This window comes from Pyrgilauda ruficollis, unplaced genomic scaffold (assembly GCF_017590135.1).
Source record: "Pyrgilauda ruficollis isolate IOZ18807 unplaced genomic scaffold, ASM1759013v1 scaffold74, whole genome shotgun sequence".
Lineage (NCBI taxonomy): Eukaryota > Metazoa > Chordata > Aves > Passeriformes > Passeridae > Pyrgilauda > Pyrgilauda ruficollis.
This window is the reverse complement of record NW_024529266.1, coordinates 1,123,499-1,146,047: the sequence shown is the minus strand read 5'-3', so window position 1 is coordinate 1,146,047 and position 22,549 is coordinate 1,123,499. Positions and strand designations below refer to the sequence as shown.

Genomic DNA, 22,549 nt, shown 5'->3' with positions numbered 1-22,549 from the left:
ACTACGACTTAAGATTAGCTTGGTTTGAATCCAAACATAAGCAACTTAACACAGTACCACTGTGTAAGCATTTCTATAAATGCAGTATGAACATTATTAGCAACAGGACTTATGTTAACTATGCAATTCCCAATCCTGAGCTGATCTCATTAACTTGTTATGAAAACCGGCTCTATCAACTAGACCTTGGAACCAGATGTCTCTTGTTATGATACAAAATTTTAGCATGAGATATCAAAGACCTGGAAACTATGGACACAGATGAAAATCAATAGCCGCAGAACCACAAACAATTCCTTAATGGTCATATACCAGTTAGTGAAAACATGCAACCTCCACAGCTGGGAAGGCTGTTTTTGCTCTTGGTAGCAAAGGCTGCTTAAAAGAAAAAACACAAACAGCTGAGCAACAGGGCAAGGAAGACACAAGGCTGCAGCCTGGGAAAGGACCACCTCTCCAGCATCACAGTGCTCCAGTCATATATTTAAAGCTGCTTACAAAAGATCTTGATTTGGGCCTCTGTGTGTGTTTTGGCAGAAGATGTATGCTTCGGTTCTATACCTGTCCTGTCATTCAACCTTCCCCATCCCTCACTGAAGAGTTCTCCAATTCGGTTACCTTCACCTCAACAACTAGGACCATCAAGAACAAAGGTATCAGGCTAGAAATATGGTAGTGGTTAGATGGTACTGCATAGTTACAGATAATTTAGGATGTAAGTCAGATAAAAGTGACTGCTTTGAATACAAGATGGTAATGGTTACTGTGTAATAAGTAACTTATAGCAATAATTAACAATATGCAAGAACTAATTAAAAGGACAAGGCATGTTGCTAATGAATGTCAGTCTAAAAGCTTTCATTCTGAAGTTTAAAATTGACCTGAACTGTCAGTCTAAACTCTGCCATCACAGCTACCTCTAATTCTTTAATATATATTTGCATGTGTATACATATAGATCCATATATGCACACATAATTAGTTTTGAAAGAGCTGTAAAAGAGAACTTAAGAAAGAGCAACACTTGTCCTTAAAAGACAGCAACTTAACAAGCTTTAAGGACATATTGGACACCACTTACAGTACAACCTCAGTTAAGTACCTGGAGACCTCGGGTAGTAAATGCTGTTCCAACTAGTCCTCTTAACTAAGGAATGATGGGCTTCAGTTGAGAAGCAGGACACATCAAACAGATTTAAAAAGTGGCGGAACTGGCCACACTATTTGATTGATTTCACCCTAACTAGAATTCAATGGGAACATGGGAAAATAGCAACTAAAGTATACACCTAAAAAAGACAAGATGATGAACTGGGAGAAGAAGAAAACAACACTCAAGCAGTCATCTCTGACAAACTATTTTGAGTGTATGAACAGAAAGAAGTGCAGTTAAGCTTCAGGAAGCATCTAAAAGAGAGATGGCCAGCTGCAGCTGCACATTGGCAGATGAAAAACATTCTGACTTTTTGACTATATATTCTATGAATGCATATCCAAAAGTAAGGTCTAATATTGTACAAAACCTCAACAGTGCTGTTGAAAACGTCATTAACAGCTACCACAAGACACACCAGATAATAAATAGCAAGTTGCCTAGGACAACTGTTGAGCAACAGTACAGCCCTGGAGGGGGTGACATATGAACCAACCATATTCACGAGCAAGAAATCAACTATAAATCAATCTTACCAAAATGTACAGAAATTCAGATTAAGCAAGAATAAGGATTGCAAGTAGCACAGAAAAATTTGCTGAGCTATAAAATCACAGCTTTATTACCTAAACCACTAGAATTTTTCATAACTTCGTATACATCTGCAAGAAATACTCCACAGCACGAAACTGATCCACACGCAAGCATTATGACCCTGCAGTGTACGTCAAATAATGAACTGTTTTATTTAATTATCTTAATAAAAAGTCACATTGGGGAACTATATTCTCTCTGATAATAAAATGACAAAAATACTGCTGGATGACAGCCCTGGTTTCCGGAGTGTGGTAACACATGATTATATTCAAATACTAAAAACTAATTCCCCAAAAATATTAAGTAAGGGTAAGATATTTGGTTAATGTACATTGTAGATTGTTTTTACATTTTAATCATTTCAGAACCTGCATCATAGTACAAAGAACAGCCTCACTGAGCTGATCTGGATGTGTATTTTTCCATTTCTGACTTCATTTCTTCAATACACACTACAGAAGAACTCATCCATTTCTCCACCATGCCAAATAATTCTTTTTAGCTTGACCAGGATATTAGCACTTCATAGAAATTCAATATATACACAAATTTTCATTTCACATCAACCCATCAACAGCTGGTTCAGGTAACTCAGGCGACATACACAAATTTGTACAGAGGATGTGAATGCCAAAATTGTCCAGCAAAATCCTGTATTTCAAGGAACTCCATGTGTTGCACCAACAGCAGCCCAGTATTATTATCTCCTAGGCATTTACTCCCTTTCTCTTCCTCCCTATCCTGTTGCTCTTTGGCCTTTTCCTCTCCAGAACAAAATCACCTCAGGCCTTTCACATGTGACTAAGTATTCCTAAATACATTTGCCTCTATTTAGAACGTCCATTTCCCATTTAGCCAAAATCTCCCACCAGTTCTGATTTAACTACTTGATAGAGACACACACCAAAGCCAAACAGTACTAATTGCCACATGACCTAGATAAACCCCGACCTAGTTAGGGCTCGTATTGTAAGTCTTAGTTTACTCGGGTAATTTTTTAGTAGTAATAAGGCTGAGAAGGCACTTCATCAAATTACAGAAAATTAATTATTCAATTAGATGCCCATCATGTCATGCTACACCAGATTGTTTTCCAGCCTCAGAGAGCTGGAAACAATGTTTACCCAAACAATTAGTATCTACTACAAATTTACTGCTAGTGTTTCTGCCCAGGGCATGGTCTGATGGCTTAGCCTTTTTAATAAAAACTTTCACAAACAGCTATCTGTTCTCATTCAACTTAACTAGCAACAAACTCAAGCAAACCTAACAGCAGATACAAACTGCAATTACAGCATTCTTTTATCATAAGCAGGTATCTTAGCAAGATCAAATTTTGACACAGTAGCTAGGAAAAAAGAAGTAAATCCAAACTTTATTTCCTCTATACCACTTCTATAGACTACCACATCAACTCAGTCCAAAATACTGTTAGATTTCACATTATATAAAGCGTAAAAGAAACACATCAATATATTGTTAATGTCAAGATGACTTTCTGAAAGTCTGCTTTGCAAGACATGATTCCTCATGCTACTAAGAAAATTTCTCCAGCACTGACATCTCCTTCAATTAAAAATACACATCTTTATTATAAAACTTAGAGATTTGTAGGTTTGACATTTATGTGAAAAAAACTCATAGGAAAGTTCTGCATGTATTTTAATTGATAAGCGCATGAAGCATTTTCTGTTAACCTGTCAATCTATTTTTAAAAATGTCAATTCAAGTATAATTGTGTACTTCCTCTCACAAGTGCCCAATTATTAACAGTGGTATCACTCTATAAATAAAACAGAAATACTACTAGAGTGAGGAAAGGTGGCTGTTCAACTAACCATATCTTTAAAAAGTGGAGAAGATTTTTATTTTTAGTGGTTGATTATTGGATACAAACATGTCAGTCTCTCTTCAAACTATATGTAAGGAAATGAGAAATTTAATATTGAAAAATGCCAGTTTAGCTCTTTCATGTACAATGTTCTTGTTCATTTTGTAAACTGAAAGTAACACATGTTTACATCTGTTCTAATTTATAAAATGAATATTTATGAAGTTCTTTACAACAACAATTTACTACTACTTAAAGGAAAAAAAAGCTAAGACAATTCACTAAGCTGTCCCTCAAACAGACTTCCATTTTCTATCTTCTTGCTTTTCCTGAGCTCCAGATATTCATAATAGATACTCAACTCCCACACCTTTTAGAAGTTCATTCTAAAGTTAAATGGCTGGCTTGCAATTTTATATTAATATAAAATGTTATTACTGCCTTCATTAAGCAACTGTGCTTTCCAGTTGCTGCTTCTGGAAGAAAAAAGCCCCAACAAACGTGTTTACTTGAAAATATATCCACTATTCAAACTGAATTTATTGTGCAGTCCTAGTTCAGGCATTTCCACAGAGCTGTCTAATGGTCTCTTTACAACACAATTAAAAAACAAAATTCTTCAAAAACCCCAAACTACAAATCAACAGCAAGTTTCCATAAAGGTTTTGATATGTATATACATCATTGCAGCATAACCAAAGCCAAGGAAAACCATTGCATCACAGTTATTGCATCTGGTTTAAGCAACTAAAACCAAAAGGTTTTTCTACATAAATAAGATACACAGGAAAGAAAATTAATATCAATCACTGGATTAAAGCTACATGGCAAATATAGATTCCATCAGTAGAAAAGCTGAAGTTTTAAACTGGAACATAAGTTTCTGGAACTCTTCCTGTGTAGATAGCCACCTCTAGGGACAAAAAATACAAAATTCACACACAGCTGAGTTTAAGCACTTAAAATTTTACCAAGCATTACATTTCTCTACACATTTTTTAATATCCTCCATATACATCCATGCAGAAAAGCCACTATGACCAGACAAAACCCCCTAAAATTCATCAGATAAACACTTTGTTATTAAGAATTCTATAAAGAGATTTGAGAATCTATTAATATAAATTCCTACCATGATCAAATTAATGTTGGCCTTCCTCTTAGACTGCCTGAAGTGGGAGCAGAGCATACAATTTTATTCTTGATTTATCATGCTGTGACTACATGAATTAGTGCAAGTCACTCTGTACAACAGTGGTGATGGCACTGTAAGAACAGACACAGCAATCAAAGCAAAGACAGCACAACCTTATGGACTGGGTTGCCTGAAAGTTGGACTTCCAAATCTACAGGGCATTTTCTTTTTGTTCTTTTAATAACAGACCCTAGACTTTCCAACTCCAAAACCATGCCCCAGGGATCCACATTTACACGACTGCCAAGAACATCCATTCTTAACCTCGTACACAGAATTCCCCACTGGAAGTCTGACTTCAAGAATGAATGAACAACAAAACTTTAAAATAAAGAAGAGTATTCTTAATAAAGACCAACTGGCACTGACTACCATCAACAGCAGTAATTTAGCACAGCCTAGATTAATAACAACAAAGCTTAAGTTTGTCCATATATGAACTTTTTATAATATGCATAATTTCATCTCATCCACTGACCATACAGCAGAACTTTCATCTTCAGTTTCAGCCTCCAGCCTGTTATAGATCAACTAAACACCTCTGAGGTGTCTTGTCTTATGTGGATAAAAGCAAGCCACCTAGCCTGATACACTGACTTTCATCATCCTTCCCCAAACTTAATTCATATGGCCAGTTCATTACTTGATGTAATCCAGTGAGAATACAATAAATATTCATCCTTTGTTCATCTATTCCAGAGAAATCAGCTCTTTTCAGTCCCAGTAGTCTAACCAGATCCCATATTTTTCATTCAATGAAAGGTTACTGTCACATGGCCATACCTTTTTTGGACGTATGAGAGTAATTCTGCACTTGAAACACAAAAAAGCTATGCTAATAAGCACAAATTTAACTAGTATTCTGTCATCAAATAAGGGAAGAGGCGAGTGTCTTACAAAATATTCCTGTAAAATTATCTATCAATCTCTAGCCAGTAAAATACAAATAATACAACAAGAGCAGAAGCAACAGTGGTTTTCTGCATACAGTATTCATGTCTCAGTTAATACTACAACTTATAATTAGACTCACCTTCATTGCTGAAAGTATAGTAATACTACTCAGTGACAGCAAACTTCCAAATTTATGCTTATATATTAACAAAATGTCATAATTCTATAGTAACAGTAGAGTTAACTATGCACAAAAAATCATTACATTCCCCATCAGATTCAAACATGCATACCTAATCCAAGTGCCTAAAAGCTTTATGAAAATCCAGCTACCCTTTCCTACAAGGGAACATTATAGTTAAAAACTGAAATGCAACAGGTTAAGATAAAAGTGAATCTGGATCAGCAAGATCAAGGGAAACTGAACTTAGGAGTATAGTGAAAGATTGTTGAAAAATGTTAAAGATTAAGATTTCAACTACATCAAATCAGTGCAATTGAATTCAGCCAATAAGAAACTTGACATCCCCTCATTACCGAATTAATTACCAATCATTCAGTAAATAATAAGTTCCACTGAGAGCAAAGATAGTTTCCACGCATTATCATTTCAACACTTATTTTATCAGCTATTGGTGTTTTCCTATGCATTTAAATACATGCTGGATAGTTATAGTTTCTGAAGACACTATGAGGATACAAAAGTAAAGATCAACTATGGGCCTCAGGAAGAATATCTTAAACATTTATCTTTGAGCATAATAAATTTTCAATTGAAAACTTAAGTTTTAACTTGAATATAAAACACAATATTCAATTTGCTACCAAACAACTGTAAATGTTGCAAAAGCAACAGAAGCATCAATGCTAAAACTCTGTCATTAAAGCACAACCTCTGAAAAACAAAGAGAGAATAATTACAAGACAGTTTCAAATGTATATTTCTATATCCTAGAGACATGAAATGATCCAATAGTATTCCTCAACTTCTAAAATTTCCACAACAATAACTTTAATTGCAGCTAGATATAATTAACTGGAACCTACTAGCTTTCAGGAATACCATCTACCAACTGAACTGTCAAATACCATTCACAAAGCACGAGCCTCAACAAAAATGGAACTAAAATATTCGATTAACCTTTAAAACTGTGGAAGCTTTTAACTCTTTCTCCATGTATTCAAGAAGTTCAAGAACTTAAAAAATAGATGCATCAATTCAACTCCAAGTTACCATGTCTAACAAGTGCCAGAGAGAAAAAGAAAAAAGGTACCTGTAAGAAGTTCCAGGGTTTCATACATCCTAGTCTGAAGACATGCTTGCCAGCTTCCCTTTGTAAACTGCAATTTACCAAAACATTCCAGGTAGTATCCCTGTAACCTCTCACTCCACCACCACAGCTGGAATTCAAGCTGCTGAGATGTGCTGTACAGAATACGTGCAAATGCCCTTTGGCTACATCCTTGCCAGCACCTTCCTGTCTCTGCCTGGTTGGTATGCTAAGCTCTTGCCTCTTGAGAGATTTTTGGAAGTTCGAATCATAGGCTCAGACTGCCATAGATACACCTCAGTGAGAACTCCTAGAGACTGTCATGTACAATCAAATCCTGATTAAGCCACATGTTGAGGAAGTTCTAGAAGCGCAAACAGTTCAAAAAAATAAAACACATTATATGATCTGTTTAAATTTTTAGATGACTACAATACTTGCCAGACATCTAAATGTAAAAATCTCCTTTTCTTCACAAGCTTTTCTCCAAAATACATCCAGTTAATGTAATCAATCCAGTCTTTTTTTTTTAAACCAAGAGGCGTTAAATAAAATTCTCTTTGTAAGCTGATTATCAGTAAGGAAGAATACTTCTTGTTTGTCATCCTTAATTCAACTTGAAAAATTCCACGTATTTGGTGGAATAAGAACATACATGCTAAGATTTAACACTGCTACTTTAGGAATTTGTGTGCTATGTGAAAGTCTGGCTATTTTTACTCTAAATCACATAACTGGACAGACTATTTAATGATATTGCAGAAAGACTACAGCATGTTTCTTGACAACCATAGTCATAATGTGTATTGTAATTCTGAAAGCCAAAAAAGCAGATTTTTTTATCTTCTAAGACAAATTAATCTTTTAAAATTTTTAACGGAGTCATAAAGGCTGCAGAAAAACTATAAGGTTATCAAGTACAACCACCAACCCAACACCACCACATTCACCATTAAACCATGCCATCAAGTGCCACATCCACACTTTTTCTGACACTTGCAGGGATGGTAACTCCACTGCTACCCTGAGCATCCTGTTTCAACGTTTTACAGCCCATCTGTGAAGTATTTTTACTGTGTAATCTAAACCTCCCCTTAGACAGCCTGAGGGGATTTACTCTCATCCATCCACTTCCTACCTGGAAGAAGAGACTGAAATACAACTTGCTACAACCTCCTTTCAGATAGTTTAAGAGGGCCATAAGGTCCCCCCACAGCCTCCTCTTCTGCAGCCTAAGCAACCCCAGCCCCCTCAGCCACTCGTCATAACACTTTATGCTCATTTATATATAGGCTCTTTATTCTTACCAGTCTATTCCAAACCTTTTAGCATTTGACAAAAACAGCAACACACCAACTTGTTCAGAGAAAGAAGCACAGAGAAGAACATTTTCTGTTGGAAACCTAAAGAGCTGTGTTCAGAAAGTCAACAACCACAAAGAACCACTACCCTCTTTCTAGAGCAAAGACTGTGAAGGATGGTACCTCCTCTGGGAAGTTCGTCTGGGGTCTTCAATTGACCCACAGAGAAATCTTTGCACCCTTCAGAGGCAGACAGTCTATCCACCCACAAAACCCTCTAATGTAAGAAATGAAAAGTTGCTTGCCGAAGCCACAAATTAAAAGAGTTTGTTTTAGCATTAGGAATTCCTTGCCCTGCTCCACAGTGTTCCGCTGACACCAATGTCATAAGCAGATGACCTTTAAGAATTTGCCATATCTGTGTTTGCTTTCACCAGACACAAATATATAGCACCTCAAAACATGAATGATGTCAACAATAAAATTGTACTTACTGTAATCTCAGCCTTGCTCAGACAGATAGAGCCTCTGCAGCCATACTCTGTTTCATCTTCAGACTTGTAATAACTGAGTGTGTTGCTTTTCAGAACTACCCATCGATCCTGCCACCCATGAATGTAGTTGGTCCACTGTAAAAAAATTTTCAAGAGATCAGCCAACAGAAAGACAACATTAAAAGAATGATGGATATCTTCTAGGCTTTTGAGCACCTGAAGAAAAAGGTAACTTATTTTTACAAGTTCTTTCTAAATGAGAACTTTTTTCTCCTCAGAGATCCTAGAATAATTTTACAAACTCCCAAAGCAACCAAAAAGCAGTGGTTTTGAAGGGTCAATAAGACAACAGATACCTGGACTCCAACTGAACTGCCAAGGCCAGTCACAATCAAGGCAATAAACATACTGACACAAATTGAGGAAAAAAGGGGAGGGGGGACAAAAAAATCAAACATTAATGACTAAGGTGAGTTTAGGCACCTGATTTAAAAGCTGGAGCTGGGCCAAAAGACTTAAGTGGAACACTGCATAATTTATTTTATATAAAATACTATATAAAGTTATCCTCATAAAAATACAAACATGCCATTATCCCACAGCACAGTAAATAACTATTGTAGTGCCTAGGGGACTCAGTGTTTTATTAATTTAATATTGCCTATACATACCGCTTTGGTTATCAGCAGACAGCCAATCAGGTTTTTGCTATTCAGATTTTTCTAGGGACTCCACATTCACATATTGAATAAAACCAATATTCTGGGAACAAATTCTGGATTAATTCTAGAGATATCTAGTAAGAAGTGACCAGAAGTTCTGATTATTATTCTTACATTTGCAACATTTTTTCTGACTGCACTTTGTAGAATCATATGAACTTCATAGAATCATCTGGCACTGATAGAAAATCAGGACTATCCCGTAATTCTGACAACACACTGATCCTTATTAATCAATCATGGTGCAAATGTCATACGTTTGATAAAAACAGAAACAAAAGCACTGAAACCAATCTTATCATGCAAGCATTTCTTTGATTTTGACAAATGTTTTTTGATTAAAAACTCTGGTTAACATTTAAGTCTATCCATCATTCATTATTTTGTAATCAAAAAAAATGAGGGGGAAGAGTCAACTCTCAGTATCGTTCCACTTCATACTACATACATTATTTAACACATACTCCATAATTATATGTTAACTTTAGTAATAAGATGATGTCTAAAGAAAAAAATTATAGCTAAGAAATTCTTAACAATTTTCAAATGTAGGCAAGACCTTGATTTGCTGTTAAAATAAAAAGCCCTTTTTCATCTCTTACACCTAATTGTTAAATACAGCATTACTTAAAGAAAGCCTCAAGTGTGCTTAGTGCATGAAGTGGTAGCACAAGCATTCAGAGGTGTATTATTTCCTGCCTTCCTCTTTTCCTATCTCTCGTGTTCCCAACTCCTCCCAGGATATGCAAGGCAGAGTCCAAAGTTATTTTGGGGTGAAAAAAAAGCAAAGACAACGATCTTTCCTTCTCCGAAAAAGTTAACAGAAACATATACAGCAGTGAATCTTGCATCTGCTGTTGCAATCAAAGCTTGTTGTTACAATCCAAATGTGCCATCCTTAAAGTATACTTGGGCAGGCATGAGGTTTTGGCAGAGAAAAGATCAGTGTTTTTCCAAGCATCTAGAGTCTCATGCTTCCTGAAAGCCTCTTCCACTGAAGTTCTTTCCTCCACCTTAAAACCATTAGCAGGAAATACAATGGAAAAAAAGCCTAGAGTTTCAAAACATTTCAAAAGAGCAGCAGGATATACTTCTAAAAAGTTTCTCTTACCAAATTCCTCCATTACTTTCGCAGCTTTTCTCTATACTGAAGGCAAGAACTACTAAAACTACTACTCACACAGAGAACTGCAGGCTACTTCTATGATTTTAGAACTTAATTATACACAGTAAGATATTAAAAATAGGTATTTCCTTATTAGAAAGTTCAGTATGCTACCATTCCATTTTAATTAGTTTACCTTAATAATTACTGAGGTATCAACTAACAAAAGGTAACCTTACCCCTCAAACATATTCACTGAGACGGTTTCGTCATACTTGACTATTCAGATTAAATTCTGGGTTCTCATGGGAAAGACACTCTCTGCTGCACTCAGCATTATCATCCAGAAAAGTAAAAAGTTTGCACATACCTCAGCTAGAATGTCTGAAGCTATGCCTTCACCTGCTACACCACTGAGAAAGAACACCTGGACTTTGTATTTCACTTGCTAACATAAAAATTAATTACATCCCACAAATTACTTCCCTTCTAAGGACGGAAGCATCTTACCCAAGGAAAACTTTGCTGTGAAAAAAACACAAACAAAACAGCAAAAGTACACCAAACAAAAATCTCTTATTGTAACTGCTCTAACACTATCTCACATTCATCTCATCCCCTCCTTCCCCTATCCACTATTAGATAAGATCTTACAGATGAGAGCAGAGATCATTCTCTTCTCCTAACCATTCCTCTTATCTCTGGGGTTAGAAACATTTCCAGCCTGGAAGGAGTTCACAAAGTTCCTCACAACAATGTGAGCTCAGTTATGGCTGTTTTCTACGCATTCAGGGCAGTGCAAGATCTCCGTATCCCGTGCCTCCTACGTTGGCTTGTGCCTAGCCTTATTGCGTAGGACAAGAAAAAAAATACAAAACATAGTACTTTAATCTTACAGATATTTCAATGTTATTCTGAATACACTTTCTGTAATAAAAAAAAAATATCCATATGAAAACTAAGTAATTCAATATTCTACTCTGAAGTACTGCTGAAAATAAAATTTTCCAGTATAAACCTACACATGCTCGGAAGCCACCTTATCTTCAGCGATAAAAGAGAAAATAACTATGGTTATTTTTAAAAGGGGAAATAAGCCGTATAACCATTTTCCTTTTCGTCTCCTCCCGCTATCTCTTGCCGCAGGAGTCTTTCAATGCCCTGTTTGGATACTTGCACTCAAAGCCGTGCCTGCTCCCGAGGACACACGACTGGTTGCGGGCGCCTCCGGGAGCTCCCGGGTAGCCGCGACACCCAGGCCCGGCGCCGCTCCGGCCGGAGCCCGAGGCGCGGGGGAGACGCCCTCCCTGCGCGGCCGCCGGAGCCCCGCACCGTGCGGCCGGCTGGCTCCGCGGGCGGCGGGGACAGCGACTCTGCTCGAAGAAAGGCTTCCCCCGGCCGCAGGGGGCGGCGGGGCTGAGGGAGGGGGCGCCCGGCGCCACCGCGGCTCTGCCTGGCAGCGGCTCCGCCGTCAGGTGGCGGTGCCCCGGCCGTGCCAGCGCCGCCCGCGGAACCGCCCGCCTCCCCCCCGCCACCGGGCCCCTCGGCCCGAGCCCCCGGGGCGGTCGGGCCTGACAGCGAGGAAGATGGGTGGCGGCAGGGCGCAGGAATGGGGTAGAGGCGGCTTACCTTGCTGAGCACCCCGCAGAGCTCAACAGGCAGCCCGAGTTCGGTCTCGGGGTCCTCCTCGGAGCCGGAGGAATTCCAGCTCTGGTTGTCCGACATGGAGACCGGAGCCGCAGCCACCGCCGAGCTGGGAAAGAGCCGGAGCTGCCCCCGCCCACAGCAGCCTTCTTCTGCCGAAGGGACCGGAGTGCTGGGCTCTACTCGAGCGGATGCCGCCGCCGAGCGCCGCTCGCCCCTGCCAGCGACCGGCCGGCAACCAGGCTCACAGCCCCGGGATCCCGCGCCGCGGCCCCTCAGACCCCGCCCGCGGCCAGAGCCACAACACCGGGACAGCGAGGGGAGGAGGGGCGAGCGCGCGTCCGCCTGCCGGGCACCCGCTCAGCGCGCTCCCGCCGCCGCCATCTTAGGTGAGGCGGGCGCTCAATGCCGCCATCGACAAGCACCCCGCCCCGCCGCGGCGCCCCGCGGGAGTTGTAGTCCTACTCCGAGCGGTCGTGAATCTGGGCGCCACTGCCCCTTGCTCGTGCCGCAGGACGTGCTGGGAGATGTAGTCTCACTCCGACGGAGCGCGGCCGCCATCTTGGTTTCGTCGTTCCTGTGGCGGCGCCGGCGGGTATCGCCTCTCTGCCGCTGGGGGAGGGGCCCTCCGCTACCAAGGGCGACGGTGCTACCCAGGGCGATGTTTGCTTTGTCTTTTGTGCAGAGGTATTCCCTTTATCTTTAGCGAGGCGAAGCGTCTGTCCGACTCTGCTTGCTTTCAAGGGCAAGGAGATGTAGCCTCTCTTCCTCGCCTCAAACCGGCGGGACTCGGAGGACAGTTGAGGGGGTTGAGCGCCAAATTTTTCCCTAATCAAATATGGTGGAGGCGGCGGGAAGGGGCGGGAGACGGTGCCGGCTCTGGGTGAAACGAGAGGGGAGGGCGAGGCGTTCGGAGGCGCGCGAAGGCGGGCAGGGCAGGGCAGGGCAGGCGCAGTGGTGCGTCAGCGTTCCGGCTCGGCTGCCGCGCGTGCCCTGCCTGCCGTTCATTAAACCGCTTTCGTAGTTTAGGGAAAGAAACGGTGAGATTTTATTTTTTCGTTCCTCGGACTTAGTCTGAAATACGTGCTTTTGTCGATATTTATGGGTGGAGATATGTTTGTAGGATGGGGGAAAAACCCCACCCTGTACCTGTCACTTCACGGTTTGTGAACGGCGAATATAGTGGTTTGGGAAAGACTTAAGGTTTGTACTAACTCATCTCCTTTCTCTTGATTTCTTGGGCTGGGGAAAAGTGTCTTAAAGAATGTTGGTTGAGGAAATTTCGGGTCGGGAAGATACACTTCTGTTATTATTGCTAGAGCAATGCTGCACAATTCTATTTTCTCTGACTTTTTCCTTACTATAAATCATTGTGATAAATTTTCCACTGTTAGGCTGTTCTAAAGTTTCCATTGAGGGTTTATTATTTTTTTTGAAAGAGCATTGACACATCTACTTATATGCACTCTCTATATATAGTGGTTAAAAGTTAAATAATATTCATGCCTGCTATACCTCAGATATAAAGATACTTACCATGAATGCAGAACTGAGGATAATTCAAAAGGCAGCATCATGGTCCTAAATTATTAGAAATAAAAAAAATAGTCATAGACATCTTAATACTTGTGTGATCACTGCAATGTACAGGAAAAAACTTACAGAAGTCTACTGTGGGTGCTACTTCAGACAATTTGCCAAAAACCATTCACTATGTGTTTGGAAAGAAACCAAGTGCATAGTTTTTCTCCTTAGTGTCTGTTTCGATGTATTGTATTTGTCAAGCAGGCTTTGTAAGTATCGATATGTATGAGACTAATTTCTACTTCTTCTCTGCAATATGTTGTTGAAGTTAGTTGACATTACTTGTAAAGCCAGTTGTGTTTTCCCAGTTAAATTCTGAATTAACTTCTTTTCAGGAGCAGGAGCTGAAGAGACATGTCTGAGCAAGTCCTTTTAGCAGTGGCAGTAGCATGTACACAGACATTTCTTGTCATGCTTTTGATCTGGAACTATTCACTTAGTTACAGAGGAAGCTTGCTTTTTCTTTTCCCCCTCCAGAACATTGAGTCAATCAATACTAAGAATGCATTGGGTAGATATTTTTACAGATTGTTCAACAAACATACCCATCCTTTTTAGAGAGAGTATTTTGTTTTTGTGGCTAGCATTTTACGAACTTTTAGTGAAAAAATACATGCTTAAAGGTTTGCATTTTCAACTTTTCATATAATGCATTGGCTGTGCTAGGTATTAGATTTTTGTTTATATCTGCCACATGCTCCCAATGGATCTTGTTTTTCAACACAGTGTCACCAGCTTGTGTTCTTCCAAAAGCTGTACTGCAACTGTGAATGCCTTATGTAAATTACCCTTTCCAATGTTCTGACCATTTTTTAGAAGCATAACGTACTGTCTGTCACTCTTAATGAGATAAGGCCATATCCTTTTCAGCAACCGTGGGGTGCAGAGGGAGTAGATTTGTAAAGAAAAGGTTTCGTGCTGAGGACTTGAAGTTTTTCTTACATTTTGAGAGGTGTTTTTTTCAGACTACAGTTGTTTGATCCCTTGGAGGGCACTACATTAACAATTGTGGTTTAGCAGGTATGCTCTGGAAGAGCAGTCTTTCAGTTACGTATTGTTTGAAGAGAATCAGGTTTGCCTGTGCCAAGACCAATCTGGGATGCAAACCAAAGCCTAGGAAATATAGAAAATCATACTGGTTTCCAGATGCACTTGCTGCTTTTTAGCTCCTTCTATACCTTTTCTACTGAACCTTTATTTTGTGATTTATTGCTGTGTTTGTTTTTTCATAGCAAGTGTCTCTGTACTCAGTCTGTACCCCTTCTAGAGTCGTAGGGATTGCAAGAAGTTTGCAAATTACTTTTTTAAGTGGAAATAGTCATTACATTTTTAGAACAGCGGATCAGATAGTGTTCTGTACTACTGTTGTGTATACTACTTGTAGTACAAACATTGGGAGTGTTGAGTTTTGCTGCTTGGAATGTCAGTCATAATAAGCACTGTCAAGTGGGTAACTTTATAAATACTTTTATTTTTTTCTACTCCCTTTTTATGTATCTTTTTTCCACTCCCATACCTTCTATTTTAGGGTGTTCATTTAATGTTTTTAAAAGAGAATCTCCATCACTTTCTAGTGTGCTCATGCTTCCCATTATGTTTGTTCTGAAATTTAAGACTATTTTTCTTAGGAGGATCCTTAAAGGAGCTTTGTTATGCCACAGCATATTGCTTAATAGCGTAGGCTCAGAAATATTAATGATTCAGACACTTTATTCTAAAACAGTTTTGCTCTCTGAATCACTGTGTTAGGCTTTTATTTCTAAGCAAAAAAACCCAAAACAACCATATATGAATCCGTTGGCACTAAATATGTCTGTAGAAGCCCAGTTGGAGATAATGCTATCTCTAGTGTAGTTTTTAGTGATGAGTGTTCAGTTCCTTCATTATTTTCTTTATGGATTGAACTACTAAAGCCTTTGTTTACAGTATCTAGAAGCATAAGGAAAACTTAGTGAAAGACTTGAGATAAAGCTTTGAGTTGAAAAGGTCCTTTAAGATACTGAATAGAGGCAGAAGAAGATACCATGGTTCTTTACCCTTCAAATAAACTTATATGTTCTAAAGACATGAGTATTTTTTGATAGAGAAATTGAAAGCAGAATTTAGAACAGAATTGCTTTGCATCTTGCCTACAGAAAATTGATAGGGGTGAGTGTTGCACTTGTTTTACTTGTGTCACATAAGGAAAAAATTAATCAGACAGTTTGGTGAATGGCATAAAATATTTTGACATTTTTGAACATTATCAGAAGCAGTCTCTATTCACTGTTTACTTTAAGTGTGAATTATTTAATGTTTTAAAAGATGGATTTCCCTGTAATTTGTTACATCTTAAAGTTGGTGAGTATACAGAAGACAATTCTAGGATCTTGTTTTTTCAGGGCTGACTCCAGGTGCTTGTATGGGATCTACATTATTGTAAAATGCTGAGTCATCTGCTACTTTAAAAGTACTCTCATTTCATATGTGTCAGCTTGAGCACTTGGAATCCTCACTTTCATGAATTCTGGCCCAGTTTTCTGTTCAATATTAATTTATCATGTGCTCTGGCTTATTACATTTGTAAAGATATTACATCTTTATTGAAAGATTCTTTTTTCTAAGGAACTTGTTTGTGTTGTAGTTTGAGAGAGAGACAGTAGTGAAACAGTAGTTTTGAACAGACTAGCTAGGAATCTATGTGGTTAACACCATGTATGTTAAATGTATATGTATTAAATGCTGACAACACTGTTGTGCAGTTCCTTCTGCCAGTTCTTTTCTTGTAAATCGCTACAGGATTAAAACTGATAGGAGTCCTCTCAGGGCTATTCAGAAGCCAAGCCTCAAGTAAAAATCAAACACCCTGAGGAGTTGAGCAGATAGTTAGAAGGACAGTGTGATATGCTTCCTTGAACATGCCTTTAAATAAATGAATATCTGAAATATTTTAATTGAGAGAAAATAGGAAGTTTAATTTGGGCCCTTGCTACAGTAAATGATGTATCAGATTTTGATGCAATATTATTGGTGGCTTTTATGAGTTTTACAGAAATTAAGGAAAATATTTAATTTAGATGCTTGTTTTAGACATCCTGAGGATAATAATAGTCTCTAATATTTGTGTTGCTGTTTGCAACATTTATTTCAATTCTTCTTGCATACCATGGAGACTTACTTAGGATAATTAGGGTGTAAAAGACAATCTTTTTTGTCTGTATTTTATGTTTGGCTTCCTTTGCTGAGTTTTTGAGCTCTGGGCTCAGTAGACAATTGTGTCTCTTAGTAACTTCTTTACAGTTCACGTTGTCATGAGAATATGTGATAGCAAAGATATCAGAATTTGTTTTAATTATGAGGACAAGTACACAACTTACTTGCATTAAACTATAACTCAGTATGCAAATAAATTATTTTTCAAGCTTTTCCATACTGGTGTCATTTTCCAGTGTTAATAGTTCTTCCCATGTTGTTAACATGGTCAACAAAAGATGAACTATTAACAAACTTTGCAAATGTTAATAATGTACATAATAGCACTACACCTACTGAACTGAATATTCTTATATACAAATACTGTATATTTTGCATTATTTTATTACATGGAAACTGTAATATGAAGGCATTTAACTTTTCATACTGTGTGCAGAGTTTAAGTTGCTGGAATTGGAGGATTTTTAATGAAGACAAGCTGGAAGAGTTGCACAGGATCAAATACAAGCCATTTCCTTTAGGTTGGTTCAGTCAACTGTTAAAAAAATGCTAAATTTGAATGAAGGTAGAGGCACTTGAAATTAAATTGTTGCTCTAATTTTATTGCTGCTTCAATCTCTTGACACTTTCAAATATTATATAACCCTGTCTTGCTAGTTTAGTTTAGATTCTGTGCTTGATTCTAGAAGAGCTTGATTACAGGTAATTAGTGATCTTTTCCCACTTGTAGGCATGCCAGCTTACTCATGAAACTTTCTACACAGTAATGGGATTTTGTGTTTCTTCTCAATGTTTTTGCTTGTTTGGTGGTTTCCTTTACATTAACTGTTGACATTCATTGCCAAAGTCTTTACCTTTAGAAGTCCTTCCCTAGCAATTGGAAAGTTATCTCCTTCCACTAACATATGATTTTCCTGCTTCCCCTCATTCCCCAATCACAGGAATAATAGGGTAGTTTATTAGTGTAGACTACCGTCATAGATTTCTCTGGTTTCACGTCCTACTTGCTTAGTATGATACTGAGGGAGATGTCATGTTTTGTAGTAGAGAAAACAGCTTTGTCACGCAACAGCTTCTTGAGGTAACAGTATGCCAAAAGCATGTCACTCTGTGTAGACTGTTTCATTAGATTCTAGTCCCTTACCCGCTTTTTCCAAATCTTTTTAGCAAAAAAATGGTCACCACAAGTTTAGTGTGTTCTCTAGCCTAATTGAAACAGTTACTATGTTGACATACTGTTCACATTTTGCACACTTTAAAACTCTGCTGCTTGTCTGTTGCATTTAAATATTTTCATTTTCATCTGTGGCAAATGAGCGCTGGTTTTATCTGACAGTTCTATATCAGTTGTCTTATGGCAGCTATTGTGATTAATTTCAATATGTTAAGTATTTTATGGATTTTTTTTCCAGACTTGTTAGTTTGAAACCAAGATAATTTTCAGGCTCTCTTCATACTAAGCAGCTGGAAATCATATCACCTGTTATTCATATTTTCCTGTCTGTACACCTGTAAGCTCTGGTGGGCAACAAATGTCATGTCCTCAGATACATATTTTCTTCTTAATTTCTGCTAAGGTATTATTTGCTATTTATACCTTTTCTCATCTGAGACTAGCAATATATTTTGTTCCACACAATAAGCTCAAAAGATAAAATACACCAGGTGATCACCATTTATGAGACTTTATAATGAAAATTATTTTTTCCGTCACTGTGATTATCATGGTAATTTTTTTTTATTGTTAGATATGTAACAATGAGATAGAGATGACTTTCTTCTGACTAACATAAATTAGTTTTTAAAGCCTCTGCTATAAACTGTGCCTTTAAGAGTGCTCTGAATGAGGAAGAAGAAAGATTTGTACATGGTAGGGGAAAAGACACTTTCAGGAATAAGGAACAGCTGAAAACATTTTAAGAAATGAAAGCAGTCTTGTGTTCATTGTTGTTTCTTGAAGGCAATGATGATAAAAGAAGGGAGAATAGTGGAGGGATATTTACTTTGATGAAAGTATTCCTTGGAAATGTTGCTCATTACTTACCAGAGATTGCCAGTAACAATGGAATTACTGGGAGATAATTATCCAGGGGTGCTTATAAGCATGAGATGAAATTTGTAATGTTGGTTGGGATGTAGTGCTTTTTGCTTTGATTGAAGTCTAGCAAATCTCTTCTGATAAATGTATATGTTAACTGTAAGAGATTGTCCTACTGCAGCTGAAAAATTTGTGAAGATGTTCAGCATTGTAGTCTTTTATTTGATAAATACACATAAGAGCTATGAAGCCACTCCCATTCCCAGAAGCTCAAGTGCTACCAAAGGATTAAGAGAAGATTCTGATCTCTACATCAACTTATGTTCTTTGTAATACAACACACTGTATATAAACACAGCATTATGTAACTGATCTTGCATTTTTCAGCAGACACCATAAATAGTAATGTGAATTAATAGTATATGATTGAAATTCATGTGTTTTTGAAGGAATACTTTTTGTAAACATGGGTTTCTTTAATATCTTGCCTTCAGTTGGCTAGTATGTTTCAGTAGAAGAACTTCAGGAAAATATGAACATTGCCATCATTAATTTTTAGAAGTGACTCATGTGGTTCTTTAGTAACAAAAATTCGCCTCTAAATGCAAAAACACATAATGACTTTCTTGTGTTTGATTGTGTTTGGTTGCTAATGAGGCCCACTTAAGTTCTGGTATGGGAAAGGGGCATTTAAAGGAAAAATGACACACTCTTACATTTGTGTATTTTGTGATTAAGGAAACTGGTATATTTGCCTAGAAGGATGGCATTTCTCCAAATAGTAAGGGTTCTTGTAACAGGGAGCAGGGTAAAGTTGACAGTTGAATGTCCATTCTGCATGACAATAAAATGAGTGGTTTATGAGTCAGTGACTCAAGGTAGGAAGAAATGGTTTCTGTATGCTTTTTCAGTAATGAATACATGTTAAATAATTTATGGCATTATCACACTTGGACTTTTTGGTAGGGCCTCTTGCAGTATTACAAGGGGTAATGGTTTTACTGAGGAGAATTGGTATAGATTAGGTATGTTTTTACAGTGAGGGTGGTGAGACACTGGCACAGGTTGCCCAGAGGAGTGGTGGATGCCCCATTGCTGGAAACATCTGATGGCAAGTTGGACAGGGCTCAGAACAACCTGATGCAGTTGAAGATGTCCCTGTTCATTGCAGAGGGTTTGACCTGATGACTTTTAAAAGGTCCCTTCCAACTCAAACTAACCTGTGAGTCTGCCTATTTGAATTGGCTAAAATAAGACCACTGGTTCATGGTACAGAAGATGAGATTTGCTTTCTTTATTTTTTTGAGATCAAGTTAATAACTAAACAGTTCACCGTATAATAAGAGCCTATTGAGGATTCAGCAATTTACTTTCGTAAAGAACAGGGGAAGATGTCAGAAGGTCACGTACCAGAAGTATCTGTGTGTATAAGAAATTACAGATGACTTGGTAAGTTCCACCAGCTGGATACCATGGCTCAACACATTAAAAAAAAAAAAAAAAAAAAAAAAAGTGCATTAATTTTATCCTGCATTAGGGTTTTATTCAAAACTTTTAATTGAAGCCATCTGATTTTAAAATATGAGTTTTGACACAAAGTTCTGAATTTGAGCTAGAAATTACTGGAAAGGATTCTGCAGGTTGACTCAGGCAGGGATGATGACCAAATGAGTGGTGGTTTTCTTCAATTTAAAGATATTGCAATTTTTTTTTTTCTTTTAATATAATAGTGAGCAGTATTTTGTGTTTAAGATGGTAATGTTTCATCTGACAGGATAATGTAAGGCAGAAAAGTCATGTTCATATGTAAGGTATAGTGAATGTCCGTTCGCATAAAGGTACATAGTCTGCTTCATTTAAAGGTACTAGCCTTTACATGGGGCTACTTTGTGCTCACTTATTTCTGTAGGGGAGGTTTTAAAGGAAAATGGTTTTAATTTAATGAGAAAAGAGTCTTACTCTCTTCAAACACTGACAGAGTTATCGGTGGTTTGATGTGGTTTGTATGGCAGGTCAGCCACTTCGTAGCAATATAAGTCTTCATATTTATGATAAATAAAACTAATGACTAATTATTGTTGTTGTTCAGTTGAAACATAAATATTTGATTACTTTTTTCAGATATTAAGTCATAAAACAGGTACTTGTTTTCAAGAAATACAATGGATGACACGCAGAAAGTTTCTAACAGCTCTTGCAATGATGGATTTCTACTTAGAATGGGCCTTAATGATAACAAAGCTGGAATGGAGGGTTTGGATAAGGAGAAGATCAATAAAATCATCATGGAAGCTACCAAGGTTGGTTTGATTACTTTTTTTCCTGATGCTTTATTTGTGGTCCAGTATTTTAAGGCTCCCTTCCCCAAGTTTTATCCCTCACATGTGTATATGGATAGTATCTTCTTAGAAGAAAGTTATATGTGGGGAGGAAGGAGAGGAGCCATAGTTAGTATACTTCAGAGTGTTGTTGAATTCATCCACAAGGACATTGGGGAGGACAACCGAGTATAGGCTTAAGTGCTCCCTTTTTGTCCAAAGCAGTACACAAATACTGCAGCATTTTCCAGAGGTAATCGTGAAGGTTGCATCTTCCTCTTTTTTTCCCGCTTTCCATTCCTTTTGTCCACCCCATCATTAATCAGCCAAGCAGATTTACTTCTTTTGGTCACCTTCCTGTAACTGATGAATTTGATGTAATCAAGTCTTTTTATAGTCAAATTTTTACTGCCTGTCTTTGTGACTGTCTTCTTGGTATTCCAGAGAAATGGCCAGTAGCATGCAGCTTTATGCTAAAGATCCACAGAGGCCCTCACAACTCTTCAAACCATTGAAATATTTGTCATCCTAGTTGTTACTGGAGAGGTCCAATAGAACAATATAGGGATGATACTTTATCTGAGAAACTCAGGGTTTTCTTACTTTTCCTTGCACAAGTGTGTATTTTTTTTGTTGTCACCATGGCCTGAGATTATGTGCTTTGATGTTTTCCTCATGCATTCTGTGTTGACTGATATTGCTCTGCAGTGATCTGCAGTGGTGGGACAGAGGGAGAAAGGAGGAGAGAGAAAACATGCTGCAAACAGTTCTTATGTAGCAAGCTTTTTCCTTTTCCTGCTTGCAGTTTCACATTGATGATACTTTATATGCTATCTAGCTCATTATTGATAAGTGTTTCTTCTATATATTGTGTTCACTCATTCTGGAAAATAGTGCTTTGTCAGACATATCCCAGATAATGATATTTACATAAAATATTTTGTTGTAGCAATTACTGGTTTATTTCCTGGTATGAAATAGAGTGAACTATAAAATTGGCTTTCAAAACTGACATACAGACATCTAACTACTAGAATATATTTCTGTCAAAAAAGTGCAAGAGTTTATAATTGCCAGATATACATCAAGAAATCCAAAAAGAAGCATTGATTCTTTTCCTTAAGCTTTTCTATAATCTTTAAAATGACACCACAGACACTACCTGCAGTAATGTACACTTGCACAGACTGCAAGAAGGTTTATAGCATTT

The 22,549-nt window shown here is 38.0% G+C and overlaps 2 protein-coding genes across 8 annotated transcripts in view; one reads left to right on the top strand and one right to left on the bottom strand.

The window, feature by feature from the left end:
• CERT1 (ceramide transporter 1) overlaps positions 1 to 12,614 on the bottom strand; it is a 78,444-nt gene extending 65,830 nt beyond the window's left edge. The window contains exons 1-2 of the mRNA XM_041486078.1: positions 12,193 to 12,614; positions 8,737 to 8,871 (exon numbers count right to left, since the gene is read on the bottom strand). Coding sequence (XP_041342012.1) covers positions 8,737 to 8,871; positions 12,193 to 12,288 — 231 coding nt within the window. The 5' untranslated portion in view covers positions 12,289 to 12,614. The remainder of the gene's footprint in view (positions 1 to 8,736; positions 8,872 to 12,192) is intronic.
• The window catches only part of POLK (DNA polymerase kappa), a 32,785-nt gene continuing 22,738 nt past the window's right edge, over positions 12,503 to 22,549 (top strand). For 2 of the 7 annotated variants that reach the window (XM_041486052.1, XM_041486046.1), the window contains exons 1-2: positions 12,761 to 12,894; positions 21,143 to 21,321. In XM_041486052.1, coding sequence (XP_041341986.1) covers positions 21,184 to 21,321 — 138 coding nt within the window. In that variant the 5' untranslated portion in view covers positions 12,761 to 12,894; positions 21,143 to 21,183. The other 5 variants (XM_041486049.1, XM_041486050.1, XM_041486051.1 and 2 more) reach the window with 5 other exon arrangements.